Source organism: Ictidomys tridecemlineatus, chromosome 7 (genome assembly GCF_052094955.1).
Source record: "Ictidomys tridecemlineatus isolate mIctTri1 chromosome 7, mIctTri1.hap1, whole genome shotgun sequence".
In the NCBI taxonomy this organism is placed as follows: domain Eukaryota; kingdom Metazoa; phylum Chordata; class Mammalia; order Rodentia; family Sciuridae; genus Ictidomys; species Ictidomys tridecemlineatus.
The window spans coordinates 18,867,997-18,889,334 of record NC_135483.1 but is presented as its reverse complement, the minus strand read 5'-3'; the positions used below and the strand labels follow the sequence as shown (position 1 = coordinate 18,889,334).

The 21,338-nt window shown below is 39.5% G+C and overlaps 1 protein-coding gene across 1 annotated transcript in view; it reads right to left on the bottom strand.

The window, feature by feature from the left end:
- Sntb1 (syntrophin beta 1) overlaps positions 1-21,338 on the bottom strand; it is a 231,076-nt gene that overhangs the window by 12,435 nt on the left and 197,303 nt on the right. The window contains exon 5 of the mRNA XM_005316196.5: positions 1,665-1,861. Within this exon, the coding sequence (XP_005316253.1) occupies positions 1,665-1,861 (197 nt within the window). The remainder of the gene's footprint in view (positions 1-1,664; positions 1,862-21,338) is intronic.

The following is a 21,338-nucleotide window of genomic DNA, read 5'->3' as shown; positions in this document are numbered from 1 at the left end:
ATAATCACACAAAGGCCACTATATTGGACAACATAGGTCTGGAGATAATAATAATAAGAAGAGCAATTAATAATACTACCTACTGATAACAAACCTGGAAGTGAGTCCTATTATTCCTATTACACCTCTGAGTATTGTTCTCCTGTTTTTATAAATGAAGAGATTAAAGGATTAAAGAAATGATTAATAAAAAATAGAACTGGAATTTGAATCCAAACCTATTTGAATTTAAGAACTTAATAGTCACCCCAAATGTGACTATAACCTAGTACTACTTCCACAGAAACAGAAATAAAAGAACATACAAGAGATATCAAAAAAGAAGAGGGCAGACAATACTACAAGAAAAAAGATCCTAGGAAATTCAAAATTAGAGTTCATGGAAGACTTGCTGAGGATATGAGTGGCTATGTCACTCACATGATGCCCTCTTCACCAGTGTCCCCAAGAGACCTGAGAGAGGTTGGTCATAGATCTCAGAACCAGAAACTACTTGTTAGATCTCAGGAGTAGGAAAAATAACATTCTAGACACTGCCAACTGTGCATTGTGCTTGCTGACAAAGGACACTGAGTTAAATAGGAGTCTGCCTTAGCAAAGGTACAAGACTCTACAGCATGAATTTTGTCTATTAATGTTACCTTAGGTTCATATTACTTTTCCAGTCTCTTATTTTACCTTTTGCCCAATTAAAGAATTAAATTATATGTGTCTACATATGTCTGTATATTTATATATGTTTTGATAGCTATCTATCATTTATCTGTTTTAGAGGACAGCATTCAAATGACTTATCACAGCAACATGAACAGAATAACTGTCTGTGACTCACTGGTATAGCAGGGGATAGTGAATGAGCAATGGAATTCAGGGTGACACAGTCTTGTTAAAGTCCGTTCTGTCATTGACTAGTTGTGTGGCTTTGGCAAGTTACTTAGCCTTTCTTAAGAATTTGCTTCCTGATTTGTGAAGGTGACAAGGGAATTGTGACTCTTTGATTAGATAGGCAATTTATTGTGACCCAGGACCATGCATTTACATGCACACATATGCATATACACCCCTGAATCAAAAGTTCTACAAAACATTAAAATAATATCTACATTGACGTCTCCTTTCTATGTTATCCAATTTTGAAAAGGTTGGCTTTGCCTTCATTAATTGATCTTGAACCCACAAAAAGTTATTTCTTACTGAAAAGGGAAAAGAAAAGACATTCTATAAAATACCTAGTGTACTGTGGTTACTCAATAATTGATATAGTGTAGCTACCCAATATATTTCCAATATTATTCTGTGAAAAATTACTCTGAATCAGTTCAAGTGGCTTATAAATAAGAATCGTATTAGTTCATGCCTCAAAGTTCCTGCCTTCCAGTAATCCACCTACTGGTTATGGATAGGAAAATGGTAACTGACGATCCAAGTTACCTGCCAGCTTTCTTGAATGAAGGCAAAACAAGGTTTTTCACCATAAAAACCTTTGCTTATATTTCAGTTGGGCATACATTGCCTGGGTCGAGAAGAATTTACAGTTGCCTCTGAAATTTTAAGTGCCTCAGAAGGCTAGTAATGGGAACTACTTTGAGGCCAGTGGAGGATGTATCCTTCCTGCAAGAGTGACACAGTCAGCCCCCAGCCAGCCCACCCCCAGCAGTACTCACGGGTGGTGATTTCCGCAATGAGTTCTGCCGAGTTGTGGCACCCCTGTACAATGCTTCTGGTCCAATGGGAGAGGTCCCTGCTGATCTCTGCCCTGAAGAGGTGTGTTTCAATCCCTTGCTTGGTACCAGTTCGGGTTGCAAAGGACAGATCCATGCCAGCCTGAGGTGATCCCTTCCCTGGACCTGAATGTACCAGCCTGGGGTGGGGGTGGGAGAGAGAGATTGTTATCAAAACATTCCTTTATCCACTGGACATATCACCTAGTAGAAGCTCCACATGAGTGATCTATTTTCATTTTTGTGATCTCGAACCAAATAGATACACTCTACCCTTCTCCACGTTTTTCTGCCATCTCTGTCCAAAGGTATATTCAGATCAAGAAGCTTCCAAGGGCTGCACATATTATTAAACTCATAGGAGTCAAATAATGACTTTAACTTGTGCAAATCCTGCTATACTCATTCAGCAAAAAATAAAAAAAGAAAATAAATGAGATAGAGAAGATAATTTAAATGGCTGTGTAAACTTCTTTCCAGCATTCCATTCCTGAGCCTCTACCTGTCCCAGCATGAACATGAGATGGGAAAGTGAATCTGGTGTTTCCTTGTGGGACTCAGTTCCCCTAGATCTTTGGTAGCCAGGAGGACCAGGCTGCAGTGCATATTCTTCTGGGTGGATACTTTTGTTAGGCAGATGATCTTCAAATGAAAACAAATAACTGAGAACTCAACTGAAGAAGCTGCATGCAGTCTGTTTATCCTTGCTGGAGAAAGAACTGGCACTGGAGACTCTTCACTTCTTGAGAAACAGCAGAAAACTGTACTTTAGTGAGAATATAAGGGATTTTCAAGAGAGGTTTTTTTTTTTTTTTTCTCTACATAAGATTTTCACACTGACTTTAGAACTTATCCTTGGCATAATATGTGACTTGGGTAGTAAATAATTTTCTAAAAGGCCAGACTTAAAATGTGAAGAATCAAAGCGCTCTGAGCACCACCTTCTGAGCAGGCACTGGCTCCTGCTTCTCACTCATCACCTTGAAAAGAATCCTGCTCCTTGATACCTCAATTCCTTTTGGGAGAGACTCTCATATCAATCATTTGCAGGGCAGCGTGAGTATAATTTTGTAAATGTTACTTCTCTCCAGGGTATTTGCATTTTCATCCTTATCTTTGAGTACAGAGAGCAACACTTTACCATCTGCTAGGGAAATGCCAGTTGTCTATCTCCATGGTGGATGGGTGGGTTATTTTCTTAGGCAAAGATCTTGTTACCTCTAGATTAACAATTGCTCAAAGGAAATACAAAAAGCTTATTTTCTCTCGTAAACCTAAATACTGTCACACAAAATTATCAGTGGAATAAAGTGTATTTATAGCCTGCTGAATTTCTAGAAAAAAACAAGATTGTTGTATGACTCTGAGGCACTTTCTTTGGCTTATAAAGTTAGAATTTGGAGGGAGAGGTGGTGATTTTCAATCATCTTGAAGGAAAAGGTTAGCCTTTTGGCTGTGAGGTTCATTAAAGTTAGGGAAGTCCATGATCTCCCTGGGAATAGAATCTCAGACAGTGTGAAGGCAGGTGGCTGCTGGTGTGGTATCCACACAGGTTTAACCTGGCAGGCTGACATCCCTTGGCTCCAGAGACAGGAGGGCATTTGGTAACCAGAAGCGAGCAAGAGTGACTGAAAAGCCTGAGAAGCTGTTGGAGGATTCAAAACGAAGTACGGCTGAAGAAACCAGGAAGATTTCTCTCAAAGTTTGATATAGATTTTAATGGAGTTGAGGAACAGATAAAAATTAATTAGGAAAAAATGTATCTAGAGCAAACAAGAAAGGTGTATTCACTTCTTTTCTTGAAACCTTGAACCCTCTATCAGTGGGGCCCAGGTGGCAGGCTGTATGTTCAACTAAACAAGACAGAAGTTTGGGAGGCCGTCACTAAGTTCTTACTGACTGAAAGTGGAAAAGATTTATTTTTCAACTAATCAAATGTGCATTAACTAATGTTTCTATTAAAGACCAGGTTGAGGGCTGGGGTTGTATTGTAGCTCAGTGGTGGAGCACTTGCCTCCCATGTATGAGACACTGAGTTTGATCCTCAGCACCCCATAAAAATAAATTAATAAAAAATAAAGGTGTCGTGACCACCTACAACTAAAATTATTTAAAAAAAAGAAAAAGAACATGTTGATTTTCGATCTAAATAACACACATGTTGACTTATTTATTTTGAACAAGACAATATTACTACAGTACTTTCTGGAAACTCTGAGATATAAGCAAACTGTTGTTTCTACTATCTAGTGTGTATACTGATAATAAAAGAATATTTTCTTTAAATCTAAATTAAGTGAAGTACATCAGGCATAAAAAGCTGCATTTTGACACCATTCAATTCTGTCTGCCATGTGTTAGATCTTTTAAGAATCACTACCTCATATGATAGTGTTTTGAAATGAAATACAATAATCTGTGTATTGGAGCGAGCACAGAAACCAGCATGTGGTGTATACTCAATAAATATTTCCATGCCTTATACCTACCCTCAGTTTTCTTATTTTAAAAGTATAATTCCTGCCCCATAGCATTAGAATTAAATTTGATAAAATATATAGAGCATTTAGTTCAGTATTAGGTATATTGTAGTTAACATTCCATAAAAATTGGTTCCCTTATGCCTTGCTTGGCCTAAGTCATTCTGACTTTCCACCCTCTGAAATTCCATCCAGAGGGCGTCAACTCTGTCACAATCTGGTTCCAGCATAAATATGTTGTAAAGGCAGAAGCGAAGCGAGAACAAGATAAATCACCCTCATGGGGAATGTGGTGTATGTGTGTATGTGTGTGAACTTCTGACCAATATTTATTTTTCTGGAGAGACTATACAATTGAAGCCAATAATAACTGGAAAATTTAATTTGTTGGAAGATTCACACTTGGTAACTCTGAGGATGAGAAATGATATTACTAACAGGATGTAACAAGGTGTGAGAAAGCCCTGTATCAGGTTGACCCATGTCATGTACCAGGAGTCATCGGTGTGGAAGCCCAGCATGGTACAGGAATAATGATGAGAAAAGGAGCCCTTGAAGACAGGACTGTTGGTGTTCTGTTATCCATCCCATCACTAAATTCTTATTGATTGAAAATTGAAAGATTGATTTTTCAAATAACCAAGGGTGAATTATCTAATAATTAAAGAAAAGGTTGATTTACCATCTAAAAAATAGCACATGTGTTGAATTATGTGTTCTTCTTTTGATATGACAATATTAGTATAGTACTGTATGCAAACTCTGAGATAAAAACAAATTCGTGTTTCTGCTACTTATTTTGTATATGGATAACAAAAACATTTTCTCTAAATTGATATTAAGTGAAGTATATCAGATATCTGCTATACACATGAATGCACACCCTCTGGATGGAGTATTACATAGACCTTCAAATTAAGTTATAAATACTATATGTAATTGTGGGGAATAGCTGTCAATATATTTATTGCAGAGTCTTGAATATGTAATTCAACTATGTAAAATAAAAGCTTAGAAACAAATATATAAGAAAACAATTTTAGAGGTGTTTTCATTTCTTCTTTTTTTTTTTTTTAGTTAAAATTTCCTCTTAAAAAATATACTACGCAATTTAAAGGTGGATTGTAAGAAGCTATGAAACTGAAATGAACCCCAAACTTCCAGTTTTTAGAATCAAGGCTTCTATGACACTGAAAAGCATATAAATTCTGACTCAGTATGTCCTGAGTGTTTTGCTTGTTGCTTGTTTAATGTTGGTGGCACTTCAGTGCTGGAATACTAAGTGGCTCAGCTATGCTGCTCTGCATTTGTTTATGTCTGGGTTCTCCTAAACGGAATACATCCAGCTCTTAACACCCAGCCTCTGAGCCCTGGTTGTGGAACAGCCCTCCTCAGGATGAAATTAACTGATCCTCCACTGTGGCCTAATAATCCCTTACACTAAACAACTGGCCTCCAGTAAAAGACATCCAGGACAGATGCTGACACCTGCAAGCTGTAGTGATTCTTTTGGATTCAGGGTGTCCTGAGGGGCCATGGAGGAGCTTCCTGCTCTGTTCAAATTCCTTCTCTTCTGCTTCCAACAGAACACTGGAAATCACTATTCATTCATTCCATCAATGAATAAAGATTTTGCCATTCACCGTCTGATATTTTAAACAAATATTTATTGATCACTGTCATAGACTGAACAGTGTTCCCTTCAAACTCATATACTGAAACCCTAATCCCCAATATGACTCCTAAAAGGAAGTTATTAAATTTGTGGGGTTGTAAGAGTAGGGTCTTAATCCAATTGGACTGTGTCCTTTTATGAAAAGGAAGAGACCTCAGAGACACAGATCTCTCTCCCTGTGTGGCTAGGAAACAAAAACCATGTGAGGACACAGCAAAAAAAGGCAGCCATCTGAAAGTTAAGAAGACAGCTCTCATTTGAAACCAGCGTTGGAAGCACCTGCTCTTGAATTTCTAGCCTCCAGAGGTGCCAGAACCAAATTTCTGTTGTTTAAGCCACCTAGTTTATGGTGTTTGGTATGGCAGCCCACACCATATACAGTCTTTGCAAACTCAGGGCTCAGTGTGAGCACGGCAGACATGGTCTAATCTCTGAAGAGACAGTGAAATTAGGAGAGATCCTTTCTCCACTATAAACTCCTGGATCCTCTTTACTCCAGATGCAGCCCAAGTTCTCAGGAAATTGATTTCTCAATTAAAGAACTGAGTCAAAGCCAGTCTCCAGCAGAGGACCAGTAAAGGATATAAGCCAAGGTGGGTAAGTGAAGAAATGATTCTCCACTCATTGAGGCAACCTGCTTACTATGATTTTCCTCCAAAGGGTAAATCTGAACCTTTTGGGAAATTCTGGCCCAATGAAGGTCTTATGGTTTGGATATGAAATGTTTAAAACCCCTAAATTCATGTGTAAGACAATGCAAGAATACAAGAAGGTCTAGAGGAGAAACAATTGAGTAATGAAAGCCTTACCCAGTCAATTAATCTCCTGATGGTATTCACTGAGTGGTTAATGAAGGTGGGTACGGTGTGGCAGGGGGAATGGGTCCCTGGGGGTGGAGTGCCTTTGGGGTATATATTTTCTCTGCTTCTGATCATCAAGTGAGCTGCTTCCCTCCATCACATTCTTCCACCATGATGTTCTGTCTGGTCTTAAGCTCTGAGCAATTGAGCTAGCTGTCTATGGACTGAGACCTCTGAAACCATGAGCCCCAAATAAACCTTTCCTTCTCTAAAATTGTTCTTGTCAGGTCTTTTAGTCACAGTAGCAAAAATCTGACTAAAACAGAAAGACAACCTCATTTATCAAAATATGGAGTATTACTCATCCATAAAGAAGAATGAAATTATGGCATTTTCCAGTAAATGGATGGAACTGGAGATTATCATGCTAAATGAAATCAGCCAGTCCCAAAAGTCAAATGTCAAATGTTTTTCTCTGATATGTGGAAACTAATCTGAAATAAGGGAATTGGAGGGAGAAAGAATGAGAGATAAAATGGGGAAAAGGTGGGGAGTAAAGCTTAGAGTAGATAAAGGGGATTGAGGTGGAGGAGGAGGAAGGAATACTTAAGGGAAAAACAGTGGAATAAATCTGACCAAACTTTTGAATGTACAATCATGACTATATCATAGTGAATCTCAATATCTAGTATATCCACAAAACACTAATTTAAAAAAATAGAACTGTAAGTAAATCACAGAAAGATCAGTAGAGGCAGAGGAATAGTGGGGGGCAGTACAGGGGACTAAATTAGAGTAAATTATTTTCCAGGCTTTTGTGACTATCAAAATGTTAATCCCAATGTTAATAAATATCTAAAAAAGAATTTTAAAAATTTAAAAGTATTTTAAATTAAATACTTTAAAAGTAATTTCTACAAATATATTTGAAATAACAGGTTTTCTTTCTTTTTTCTTTTTTTTATACCTTCTCCCACTAATTGATTTTGAATGTTGACAGTAAGAAGCTGGGGTTATGGAGTTATGGACATTCACCACCATACCACCTTAATGGGACTAACAGAGCTTATTGTTTTACAATTCATGGCATTTCAAAGAAGAGTCAAGGCCACTAAATGAGGTAAGCTGAAAATCCTTTCCCTTACCTCTTGTGCTATGTGGGCCACCATGATAGCAGTAGTAGCTACTAGGAAAAGATAGAGGAAAAATGATGGCCTAATAAAACTTATAGTTGCTCTGAGAAATGTTTCTCTTTTGATGAATGAAATTATGCAAATTTGCATTTATATTCTGCCAATGCCAAGCCAATAAAATAATTCTGGATATATAATATTGAAATATGCCTATCAAATATTGTGCTTACTGAGCATCTGCCCACAGGTGGCTGACGGAAAACTCAGACTCAACATAAACTAAAGCAATACTCCACAAGGGCCTTAAGATCTTCAGAACCCAGTATGTGGCTTCTAAGTAACCCCACGATCCCCAAAGGCCCATGTCTACCCTAAAAGAGAGAAAGTTTACAAGGAGTCAAACCAGTATTCAAAAGAAGTAGTTATTTGGATGGGAAACGGAAGGTCTAAATGAGCAAAGGTTAATTAACAATACCAAAGACAACATAAGCTATCTTTTAAATGTCCTCGGGACAAGCAGATAGAAGCTGCCCTGCATCTTCAGCCTAACAATGATTCTGACTTGAACCTGAGGAAGGTGCAAGGGAAGCCCAGAGGGAGTAGCATTTCTAAAAAAGAAGCACCACCTACTCCAAATGAATTCACGTCTTGCCTGGGAGGATTATACCCAGGTGTTCTGGGAGGAACTCAAACACTCCAAAAGTGAAACTAGGGGGGATTCTTGGGGAAATCAGGGAGAACAAGTCAGAGGTTAAAAGACTGGAAAGGTGGAAATTCTATCTTGCTTTTCAAAACTTGGAATAAAATATATTCTGTAACACTATTCCCAGCCAAGATTCTCCAAAGGATTTTTAAAATATTCATCTCTAGCTTTGGAGAAGGAGAGAAAGTAGTTCATGGCAGGCTTGCTTACATTCAACAATTTCACTCAGAAACAGGATTACTAGAAGGGTAATAGATGAAATGAATATTCAGAAAGGACATGACAACAAAATTTCCTTCAATATCCATATTACACTTAAAATCATAAGTGTTGGTACAAAGTTCACTTTGTTAAATGACAATAGCTTTTAGGGTTCAGCTTAATTAGGGATGGAGGCAGAGAACTATCTCTAGACCTGTCCTGCTAAACATTTTTATTAATGACTTTTATAAAGTTGTAGAGGACATGAACATTTAATTAGTAGATGGTCCAAAATTGAGAAGAAAAGCCACAGAATTAGAATGTAAGATAGCTAAGCATTGCAATTAACCACCAACAAGATAATAGTGAGGGAGACATAATGTAGAACCATCACTAGAAATTTAATTGGTGGTTAACTCAACCCAGAGCTGCCAGCAGCTCTGGTGTGATTACTCAGGTGATTACCTCATGTCCCCTGGCACTCATCAGATAGCACCTGAAATATAGCATTTGGTTCCAGGCACCATGCTTTAAGACAGTGCTTCTTAATCTTTTTGCTCCGTGAGTACCTTTAGGAGTATAATAAAGTTCCTACAGAGTAGGGAGGTCCCCTACTCTGAATAAATGATTGTAAATGCAGAAAGCAAGTAGAATTACAAAGGAAACCAGTAATATTGAATATAATATTATACAAATATCATGATGTGAGAAGACAATGATCAAAACAGTACCCAAAACTACTTCATAAAGAGAATAGTTTGGAAATATTTTGTCTAGAAAAGAGAAGGCTGTGTGTTAGGAACGGAGAGGAGAAAGGGCTAAGCATAAATGCCCACATTTTCTGTGGAAGTGTAAGCACAGGCTGGCCAGTGACTCTCCAGGGATGTTAGTGAGTGTTCTCCCCTGTGGTTTCCTCTCTGGAATTTGACCTATCTGGGGGGACCCATGCTTGGAGCAGATGATTTGTTTCTTTGGAGGTAACATGAGGCAGAAGTAGCAAGGCTGGAACCCATGTCAGGTGTCCACTTAGTAAGCAGGTGTTGGGGTGCACAAAAGCTATTGACCACAGGTAATCTATTGGAGCTCATGTCCAAGCATACACCACATAATCTCCTCCTCAGACACAAACCCCTTTTGGATCTTATCATCATTAATCCATTTCCATATGATTTTATGATAACTACCTTTTAGACCTCATTCATCAAGGTCATCCCTACTGATTTCATGGTCTCTATCACTCTACTTGATACATGGTTGGTGTTCAATAAATGTTGGTTGAATATCTGCATAAATGCATGTTTCTTCCAAAGTTTTTTTAAAAATTGCATTCAATTTTGCAGAGGAAAGTGTGTGCATGCATGCAAGTACACACACACACACAAACATACACACACACACACAATTGATCTATTTAAAAATGTTTTGTAATTTGGAGCAAACAAAAGTGCTTCCTAATGGACTTTTTATTCATAGTCCACACTTAGAAACACATATTGTAGGCAGATTTTGGGAACTGAGTGCCAAGTAAATGTCAGTGAACATTATGATTTTTAGAAGTCACCATTTGGACATTTGAAAGGTAGGGCTGTAATCTGTCTAGGTTTCTCCCATTCTTCCAGGAACAGCCTATTACATTCCTCCCAAGACTTTTCCCAAAGATCTGTCCTGATCTGTCTCAGGGGACTCTGAAATAGCTATTATTTATCTTTCAATTATTTTACATTTTAAGCTATTTGTGTATCCTTAAAAATATGACCATCTGTCTCTTATATGTAGCAGGAACTAAAACAGCAACCAAGAAACTGGGTATTACCCGAGAAAAGGTAACTTCTTTACCCAGCTAGGAGAAGTACTGGCACCCTGGGACAGGCTTTCAAGCTGCCATTCACACCCAGTTTCCAAGTCATCCCTGAAACTGCAGGAGAACCCTAAGGACATGCTTTATTTCCTGGTTACAAAATATAGATACAGATATATAGTTAAATGTCTTTATAAAAAAATGCTAGTGAACACTCTGTGGAAGAGCAGTTATCACAGACTGTGTAGGGGAAGCCACCATTATCTTTAGAACACAACTTCTATCAGGGCAGGAATTTTTATTTGATTATTCCCTGCTACATTCTTAGCACCTAGAATCATCCCAGGCACAGAGAAGGCGCTCAGTAAATATTTGCTAAATGAATGACTGAATGAAGAGCTAGAACACAAAGAGGATGATTGTATAAGAAATTTGTGACTAATGTCTCCCCTCACAACCCTTAGCCCCTCAACCATACAGAACAGTAGTGGCTAATGCTAGTCCAAAGAATGTGGGTTCATGTCCACTAAATAATAATTTCCAGATTACTTTAGCTATGGACAAAATTAATCTTATAAGGTAACTAGGATGAACTATTTCATCCTAATTAGGAGAACAGCCTAACATCCATTTCCTGTTTCTTCCTTTAAGTCCATCTTTAGAAACTGGTGTTTTTAGTAGTAACTTTCTGATTTATTGAATTAGAGTCATCTTTCGGGGTGTAGGGGGTGAGAAGTTGACTATTTTTTTTCAAAACAACAAAAAAATCATTAAGATTTTATGTTCACTGCAACATGGATCCAATTCAAAGAGATGTCTATAAATAGATCCTCAAATCAGATACAAAGAAAGAATAAAATGTCTTAAAATTATTTCAAATGCCCAAAGTGGTATATCCCAGGAGGCTCTGACTAACTGTGAAAAGACCACTTCCAGGTCAAATCTTTGTCTAACTAACATTCTTGCCAGATATCAGGACAAGCGTTTCTCTACCAACAACTGGGCTACTGGGTTTCATGTTGTTTCCAAATCCTCAGACATGGCTCCTAGCCTGACTGCTTTTGAGAAAAACAAACATGCAAGAAAAAAAAAAAAAACCCTGTCTCACAAGGGATGCTTATGCACTCATTTAATTCTGGATAGGTGTTTGGGAATGTTGCATAAAATGTTCCATACAAAAACATTATTATTAATATCCTTAATTAAAGCAACAACAGTTGCAGCACACAGATTCAGCCAAATTAGGAAAATTACATATTAGGTAACTGGGTTGCTAAGCAATATTACATCCTCATTTTACTTAATTGCTGTAATTAGCATCTCCCACCAGATGCCACAATGCAGGCCACACACAGAAAGAGAGAAAGAAGAGAGGAGAAGGGAAGGGAAGAGATGGGAAGGGAAGAAAAGGGGAGGGAAGGGGAAGGAAGGAAAAGCCACTGGTTTGATCCCTTAGGTTCTGGTGATCTCAATACTCCCACCTACTGGCCACTCCAATAGAGCCATTTGTCAATAGATGCTCTAGGGAGGAAATGTAGGGCAAAGAGTCACTGACAAATACCCAACTGTCAGGTGGAAGGGGCTGACCCTGAACCCCCTGCCTGCTCCAGCAGGAATAGCTGATCAATTGCCTCGTTTCTAACTTCTAAACTTCTTCCTTTTGAATATGATGTTGAAAGTCAGGCAAGGTCCCATCTTCCAGAAAGCTGACATTCCTGAGGGATATTGACTATAAACAAAGACGGAAGCAGCAGCACCCAAACAATTTGAGAGCATTCTAGATTCTTCAGTGGTATTTATCAGGTGGAGACAAGTGATTGTCTTCCATACTTTCACCAATGGTCTCATGACCTTTCATAGCTACCAGCCGTAATACAGAGGGAGGAAAGTGACCACTGTGGGAAAGTTGGCATGGATGTGTCTCTTCGGGCTCTACAGTAACTCTTTGAAAGTGGTATTATAGTCTCTACTTAAAATGGAGAATCCATGGCTGTGCAGTAAATCAGTCCCCAAGATCCCTCAGAGTCCAGAATTTGAACCCAGCTTCATAAATGTACAGAGTCCCCACTCTTTCCATCGTACCAGGAAAGGGGGCCACACTCCAGCTCATCTGATATAGGAGGAGAAGGAGACTGAAAGGAAAAAGTGGAACAATGACCTACCATCATCCATGAGCTGAATTTACCCATCTGTTGCTCCTCTCCAGAGGAAAATGGGACTCACCATCTAATGGATGTTCTCACCTCATAATAGTTCAAAGTCTTGGGAAATTTTCCCTTTGAAGTTAGATCTGTCTTTTTTTTTTTTTTTAAATTTATCACTGTTAGAGCTATACTTTTAAACACATTTTCTTGAAACTTCTGATTATCTCTTACATGTTCTCTTGTCTCATCTACGCTTTAATTAGTTCAACATATGCCACAGTGTGTGTGTGGAATACATATTATGGAAAAGATCTTTGAGAATTTCTCCACGTATGGAAATGGCAATTAAAAACCAATTCTGTTCGGCTGGGAAAATGAAGCCACAGGTGAGTAACCTGAGCAATCAGTTCTTATAACATTCGGTTTTCTATTTTTTTTTTCCACATTTTTTCCCTTTTAAAAACTTCCTCCCATCGGTCCCTTCCACAATGTTGGCCGCTAACAGGAGCCTGTTAAGTTTCTTAAATTGTACTGAACATTCCTACCTCAGGAAGGAATCTATCCAGGGGCCACGGGCAAGAGGAATCCAGAGCTAGTTGTGTAGATAGGGTAAGGTGTTCCAGTCTCCCCATCTCCTTCCCAACTTCCCCAGTCCCTACAAGCTGACACTCTTCTGAACCTCAGTCCTTCCATCTCAATACCATTAAGACACTAGGGGTCCCTGACAAAACTTATCAGTCATTCACACTCTAATTTCAATTGCTAACATCTATCAATCACTTATTTCTTACTTCTAATTCATATGCTTAACATTTACATAGATAATCAGCCCTATCAATGAGAGTGTGAAGTAGAAGACACTCTTGCCCATCGTATGGATGAAGAGACTAGTGTTCTGAGGTGATATTTTAGCCAAGTTTTCGGATTCAATTCCTGATTCCAAAGTCTTTAGGATCTTTCCTCTCTGCTTTCTGTCACCCACAACCCCTGAGAATCTCACCGTTAGTAGGATGGAGACAGGGGCCATCAGCCAGTGAAATCCCCAGGCATGTGGGTACAAATGGGATGGCTTGGAGAGGATTTGACAGGGTATAGATCCTTAGGCATATATATCCTTTCATGCCACCCTGGGAAATGTCCATGGATTATGCCCACATTTCCAGAGTGAGGCTGCTTCTCAGGCTTAGCACAAAAAACACAGTCTGATTATAATTCTCTCCCTCCCCTTTTTTAAGTTGTAATTGGAAACTTTATTTTATTTGTTTATTTTTATGTGGTGCTGAGGATGGAACCCAGTGCCTCGTATGTGCTAGGCGAGCGCTCTACTGCTGAGCCACAACCCCAGTCCCCTGATTAAAATTTAATGTTTGACGAATACAATTGGCAATCTCTCCCAGTGGAAAGACTAAATTTTCTAAGGGTAGCCTGAGGGCCCACTACTCTTAGCTTATAGAAATAGGTTATTTCCTTAGGTACCAAAGATAACCTAACATATGTAATAGAAATGCTCAGTGTCCCTGGCTGCTAGGTGGCATAAAAGTAAAGAAGCATACATCGGTCAGATCCTCTTTCAAGGTTACCCCACACCCTCTTCTTTGGCTCAAAGGTTGGTAATCTGGGTTTAGAGCAGCATCACTCATTTTACAAGCTCTGTGTTTTTAAAATGTTTGCCAGCCACTGGACTGACTTACATCTCCTCTAAAATTCCAGAACTATTGCAAACTTAAATCTTCGCTCTCTGTAGACCCATCTGACTTGCCAATTATGACAATAATGACAAAAACCTAATACTTTACTTCATAGGGGCAAGCATACCTTTTTTAAAAATGTTCAGTAATATCAAATAAACCTTGGCTAAGCAAAATATATTTTCCCGTGGACTCATAACAAGATGAAGGGTGAGAATAGCTAAAATGACAACATGTTTGCAAACTTCCTGAGTGTGCTGCCATAAATTGCACCATCAATGCACAGAGGCACCATGGAGGTTGATCAGTGGGAGAGAAGACTGCTCGTAAACTTCTCTGCATGGCATTCGACACCAAGAACATGTCGTGAGCATTCCCGGCACCACTGCTATGAAACACAATCAAATTTTCATCTTCCAGAAAAATATAAATTAGATGTGCCTGGGCCTTAACAACAACAACAAAAAAAAAACCCAAACAAATAAATCAACTGTGAACTGTCTGAGGAAGTAACTCAATTTAGAAGAAACCTGTTTCCTACTGGCTATGGTCCCAGCCAGCCTCTCTTGTGTGAGGGAACAGACAAGACTTTGACCTTCTGAACAAAACTCCCCAGCACTACTAAAGGGAAGGGATGGGGCTGACAGTCACCCAGTCTGGGTTTGTGCTAAGCTTTATGCCAGAGAAGGCTGGATATATGTCCTTCTATAAAACAACCAATGAACTGTGTACCTAACCCTTAATTTATATATCGAAATCCTCACTCTCAATGTGACTCTATTTGGAGGTTGGGCCTCTAAGGAGCTAATTAAGATTAATGCATTCATAAGAATGGGGCCTAAACAGAGAAGTCCACTATTATGCATATTTATAATGCACCAATTAAAAATGATCTTAAAAAAAGAGGGGAATGGGGCCCAATGTCAGAAGATCTGTGTTCTATATAGAGAGACAGCAGAAAGCTTGCACTCTTTTCAGGCATGCACAAAAAAGAGGTCATGTGAGGACAAGTTAAATGGGGGTAGCCGACCACATGCCAAGAAGAGAGACTCCAGAAACTGACCAGGTTGGAATCCTAATGCTGGACTTACAGTCTCCAGAACCATTGAAAAATAAATTTCTGTTTTTCCAGCCCCAGTCTAGAGTATATGTTGAGCATCCTTAGCGTGAAAATCTGAAGTTCAAAACTTTCTGAGCACCAACATGACAAGTCTACACCACTGAATTTTGTTTCATGCACATAATTATAAAAAAAAGTGTTGCATAAATTACCTTCAGGCTAAGTGTATAAGGTGTTTAGATTAGGATCCCTCTCTGCAATATCCCATTGTGTATGTGCAAATATTCTGAAATCCAAAAACATCCTGCACGCTTGTAATCCCAGCAGCTCAAGAGGCTGAGACAGGAGAATCCTGAGTTCAAAGCCAACCCTTAGCAATTTAGCAAGGAACTAAGCAATTCAGTGAGATCCTGTCTCTAAATAAAATACAAAATAGGACTGGGGATGTGGCTCAGTGGCCAAGTGTCTCTGAGTTCAATCCCCAGTACACTCCACCCCCAAATAATACCAAATCTGAAACACTTCTGTTATCAGATAAGGGGTATTCAAACTGTACTTTGTTTTGACTAAATATCTTATTTTAATTTTCACAATCGTTCTGCAGTAGGCATTATGGTCCCATTGTTCATATGAAGAAACTGAAGTCAGAGAGAACTAACTTGCTTATGGTCATACTAGGTAAACTGGGGCTCAATTGAACAAAACTGGAGTGTGAACCCAGATCTGTCTAATCTACAGTGAAATAACTTTTTCCCTCACCAGTAAATGTGATTGTCTTCCATTATTTTTTAAGGGAATAGTGTATTTTTAATTTTATTTATTTGCTAATTGAGTGGGTTTTAAGGATTTCTTAGAAAGTGCTAGGATGATCTTTTGTGGATTTTAGTTACAAGTTTTCTCTGCCATGAATTGTTTTAAAAATACAGCATGTACTTATACATGCAATGAGAAAGGTTTGTAAAAGCAACAATAATAATAGCTACCTTTATTTAGCTCCTAGCATGTGTCAAGCAGTATTCTAAGGACTTTACATTATTTAATATCATCCTTATTACAGTCCTATTTGGTAGGCACAGATGTTGATCACATATCACAGATAAAGTGACATGAGGCAAAAAGAGATTTTGAAATGTGCCCATTTCCAGAGCTAGTAAAAACCAGAGCTGAGATTTGGAGCCAGGTTGTAAGCATCTAGAACCTGGGCCCAAGAGGGAGCATTGATGAGATGGACCACTGTGCAGCCATTCACACAAAGCCAAAGAAGAGAGTGATATTGGCCAAATTATATTGTCATATTGTGTGCAGGTACAAATACGTGATAACAAATCTCATCAACAGGTGCAACTATAATGCTCCAGTAAAAAATATGGGAGGAAAAAAAGAAACAAAAAGAGTGAAAACCCCATGGGAAATGCCTGCAAGTTCACAGTAAGACAGTTGACAAGATGCTGGTAATGGTAGGCATATGCAGCCAGGACAGCCTTCAGACTAATTCATCAATGTTCATCACAGCTTGAGGCAAAAGAATGCTTCTGAAGGGCCAAGTTCTTCATGGCAAAGTCCCCTCACTACCAAAACCCTGGAAACTGGGAGTCAGAGAAGATAGGCTTCTAAACAGTAATTCTCAAACTGTAGACCACATCAGAAACATCTGGAGAGGTCAAGAGGCCCCCTTGAGACTTTTTTTTCCAAGTTGGTCTGAAGTAAAGCCAAAAATCTGCTTGACTAACAAATCCCCAGTTAGTACCCAAGCTGTTGGGCCAGGGACCACACTTTGAGAACCACTTGTGAAGCCATGGGCAGACACTCTAGCTCTCTAATACTGTCTACTCCTCTGTCTTCACTTTATCCTGAGATCTGGGGTATCACATTTTTTTTGTTACATGGAACAATTGGGCATCTACTGCATGATTAAGTTGTCATAAGAGGGGAGATTTGTAACATACACTCAAAAAAATTCTTAGAGCCACTAAAACTCTAGGAAATTAGGACATGTTCCTGGGAGGCTACATCGAATAGTGGGCAAGAATCAGAAAGTAGAATCAGAATTTGAGATCCATTTCTTGCTAACATATAACATTGGGTAATTAATGTTAGTTCCACAATTTGCTTTTTTTTTTTATGAAGTAGAGCTAAAACTTTACTTAAGGTTGGGAGGGCTAAATGTGGTAACCCTGCATTTGCCTAATGCTTACTGAAAACACACACTTCTGACTCCTGACCCTAGCAGCCTGCTTAGCCAGAACATTCAAGTCAAGGTCATGCTGATATAAATCTTAATTTAAAACTTGGGGGATTCTGAAACTGGGCAAGTTTTGCAAACCCTCATGGAATCCAATTGGCCTATATCTAGGGGCCAGCCACTGGTTGATCACCATCTTGATCCATTTTGCAAATGACATTAACATGGTCTTGATACTGTCACTGAGGATGATTAATTAGTAGATACCCTATAATAAAAATGTAAAGGACATAGCTCTATATTTCTAAATAAAAATCAATTAAGCCATACACTTAGCATTTGTGCATATTGCTATTTATAAATTGAACCTCAATAAAATATTTTTAAATAAATTTTTAAAAAGACAATGCTACACTTCTTTATAAATGCCTAAAAACAAATAATACTACCAGACAGAGTCCATGCCCAAATGATCCTAAAGAACACAGTGCCTGGTGTGACTGTATGGAACTTTTGGGAAGTGAATGAGAGAGTCACTTGATGAACTTAAGTGGTTAGGGAAACAGCTAACGAAAATGCTGGGGTAACGCTGAAACATAGGGACCCCGTTTTCCTTCACTTGCCCTCCTGCCACTTCGGCAATGGTGCCTCTGCCAGAAATCAACAGCCTCAGCTTTAAACGCAAAGAAAGGCAGCTTCAATTTCAGCTGGGGGAACCCTGCCTTCCACAGCAACTCATTCAGAAGCCCAGCCTGGAGCTGAAAAGAGGCACCACCAACCCACACTATTACACAGGAAGGGAGAGATCCCTCTTTTTTTTTTTTTTTTTCTGCTACTGTATGATTTCCAGAAGTCCTTTTCTAGGCAGTGCATCCAGAGATTAGCTGACCAGGACCAATGAACCACAATGGCTGATATCCAAGCCACAAAGTCTATTAAAAACCTATTTTACCCAAGTACATTTCCCCGTGGGCTTTGAGACAATGGCATACCACTGAGTGCATTTAACAGACAGGCCCTTGAAAGAGGAAGGAAGAGTGATTAGCCTGGGGTTAAGCACTGTTCTGGTGGGATAAAGACCAGGATGCAAAGTCCCAGCTCTTTCCAGGCTGCTGCTCAGGAGCAGATAGATAGCAAGTTACCTGCTGGCTTGCGGGGATGAAAGTAAGAATGAATAGAATAGCCTGTGCCACCTGGACATTTTGGACATCTTCTGCTTCACAAGCTTGCCAGCTGGAGTTCAGAGTAATAACGAGGGGCCTAATTTTACCATTGCTCAGAGGGCTAGTACTCATATATAATGAGTTTCATTCACAATTCAGTGGTCAGGCTGGGTGGTTTGGGAGGGGGACAGTGAGCTGAGGAAAGAAGTGTCACCACTGGCTCTCCTTTAGGTTCCGGTGGCAGGAGACACTGGATTTTTGTGCTGCATCTTCCATTCTAAATAATCACAGGTTTCCCTTTTCTATTTCCACATCAGATGCAGGTTTATGGTTGCCAGCTATTTATGGGATTCGCTCAAAGTTCAGACCTGGCATCCCTGTCACTCGTGAGCCTGTAAGAGATACTTTCAGTTATACCCAAAGCTCCTATTTTGCACACCCTTATGGGGGCTTTACTTTTCTGGGTTTCCACCTGTCATTTTCTTCAGCAATGTCCCTGAGCCCGTGGAGCTGCTGGGCCTGCCTGTGCATGTGGCCTGAAAAAACTGTGAGACGACATCCATCAGGTGCTCAGCTTTAGAAGGACTGCTGTGGCAGTGTTTGAGACCAGTTGCCTACCTGAGTCAGGATGAATTCTGAAGGAACCATTTACAATTGCTTCTCTACTTACCATGGGGTTACATTCTGATTAAACCCATTGTACCTTGATAATATGTTAAGTAAAAAAATGCATCAAATACACCTAACCTACTGAACATAACCTGGCAACACAGGACACTGTAGGATGTGGGTTATTTTCCCTGTGATTCTGTGGCTGACTGGGAGCTGTGGCTCTCTGCTGCTGCCCAGCATCTCCAAATAGTATTGTGCCTACTGGGTATGGCTAGCCTAGGAAAAGATTGAACTCCAGAGTAAAGTTTCTATTGAATGTGTATTGCTTTCATTAAACACACACACACAAACACAAACACACACACACACACAAATTGAATCATCAATAAGTTGGAGGCAGTACTGAACAATAGAACTTTGAGTAGTAATGGGAAAATTCTAGACCTACTGTCCAAAATGATAACCACTAGACACATATGGCTGTTGAGTACATGAAAGGTGGAGAGTAAGAATGAGGAACTGAAGTTTTACTTTTATTCACATTTAATTCAGTCAAATAGCCACATGTAACTGGTAGCTACCATACCAGGAGTGTGACTCTCAAAGTCCCTGTAGGGTCAAGCCAAGCTGAGAAATCACATTCTCTTTCAGCTTCTCCCCTGCCTTGCCTGCCCCTTCCTTCCAGGATTTTTCTGGAAGCAATTGCTTACTAATTCACCTCCATCCCATCCTGACCTGTCACCACTTCTACCTCTGGGCAACCAGACCTACGCACAGCCTTTCCTGGAAGTCTTAACACTGGTCTGAAGTTTCTCTGCTGAACCTGGTAACAGGACAGAGAAACTGAGGAAAAAGTGACTCCCAAGGAGCAATTATCTCTTCCTGTAGCTAAGACTTCAGAGAAATTTGTTTTTATTTTTATCTACTTATTTTCCTTTTGACCATGGAGTTGGCATCATCGTTTGGATTCAGCAGTCACCTCTTGAACCTTTGTTACTTTACACCAAAGGTAAAAATATCTACCCAGATCATGTCCATGACTCTTAACACCTCCAAAAGCTCCTAAGGCTCCCAGTGGTTCAGATTTCAAAGAATGCAAAAGGATGTAATAGGGAAAAGTCTTTCTCTCTATTCCCCATGCTCCTGTAGACCTCCAGTGGAACCAGGGCACAGGTATGCAAGACACTACCCAGAACTGTAAGCTAAGTGACCTGGGGCAAATTTCTTAACTCTTTTGAGCCCCAGATTCCAAATCTATAAGACCAGCACACTAACACAGGCTTGTGAATGCATACAGGAATTGTTGGAGGAAACTTGTGTCAAGGGCTAGATACTCAGCCAGCAACTGCTCCATCTCTCCAAAGCCGTACCTGGTGCTGTAACTAGCCACACAGCACGGCATGAAGCAGGAGCTCTGCACGTGTGTCTCCCCTCTTGCTGGAAACCTACATCCTCTCCTCCTGTTCCTCTGGTAAGTTCTCACTCAGATTTCCATTCAAACATTACTTCCACTGTGAGAACTCCTCAGCCCCTCTCCAGGCAGACAGGCATTTTCTGTTGTCTTTGCTCCAGAAAGTTCCCTGCACATCACTACACTTTTGTCCAGATTGGCATGGCATGGCAACAATGGATTCACAAGGTTGACCTTTCCCACCTCTTTATCCCTTGGCTCAGTTATAACTCTTGGCACATAGTAGACAAATTGTAAATTTTGGGGAATGAGTGAAGGAATAAAAAAGGAGTCACCACTGGTCAGAAATTCTAAGGGGAAAGCTGTATTCTAGGGTTAATTTTGTTTTCCTGTTGCCTAAGTTACCTGGGAACTCTACCTTACTTTGACCCTTGTTCCTGAAAATTATTTCAAAAGGCCTGAGTCAAATTTCCCTTCTTAGTAACTGAAATACAGTGACTGTGGTCTAATCTTTCTTTGGTTTTTAGTCATGAGATTGTCTCAGAATCTGAATATTAGTAAGCCATG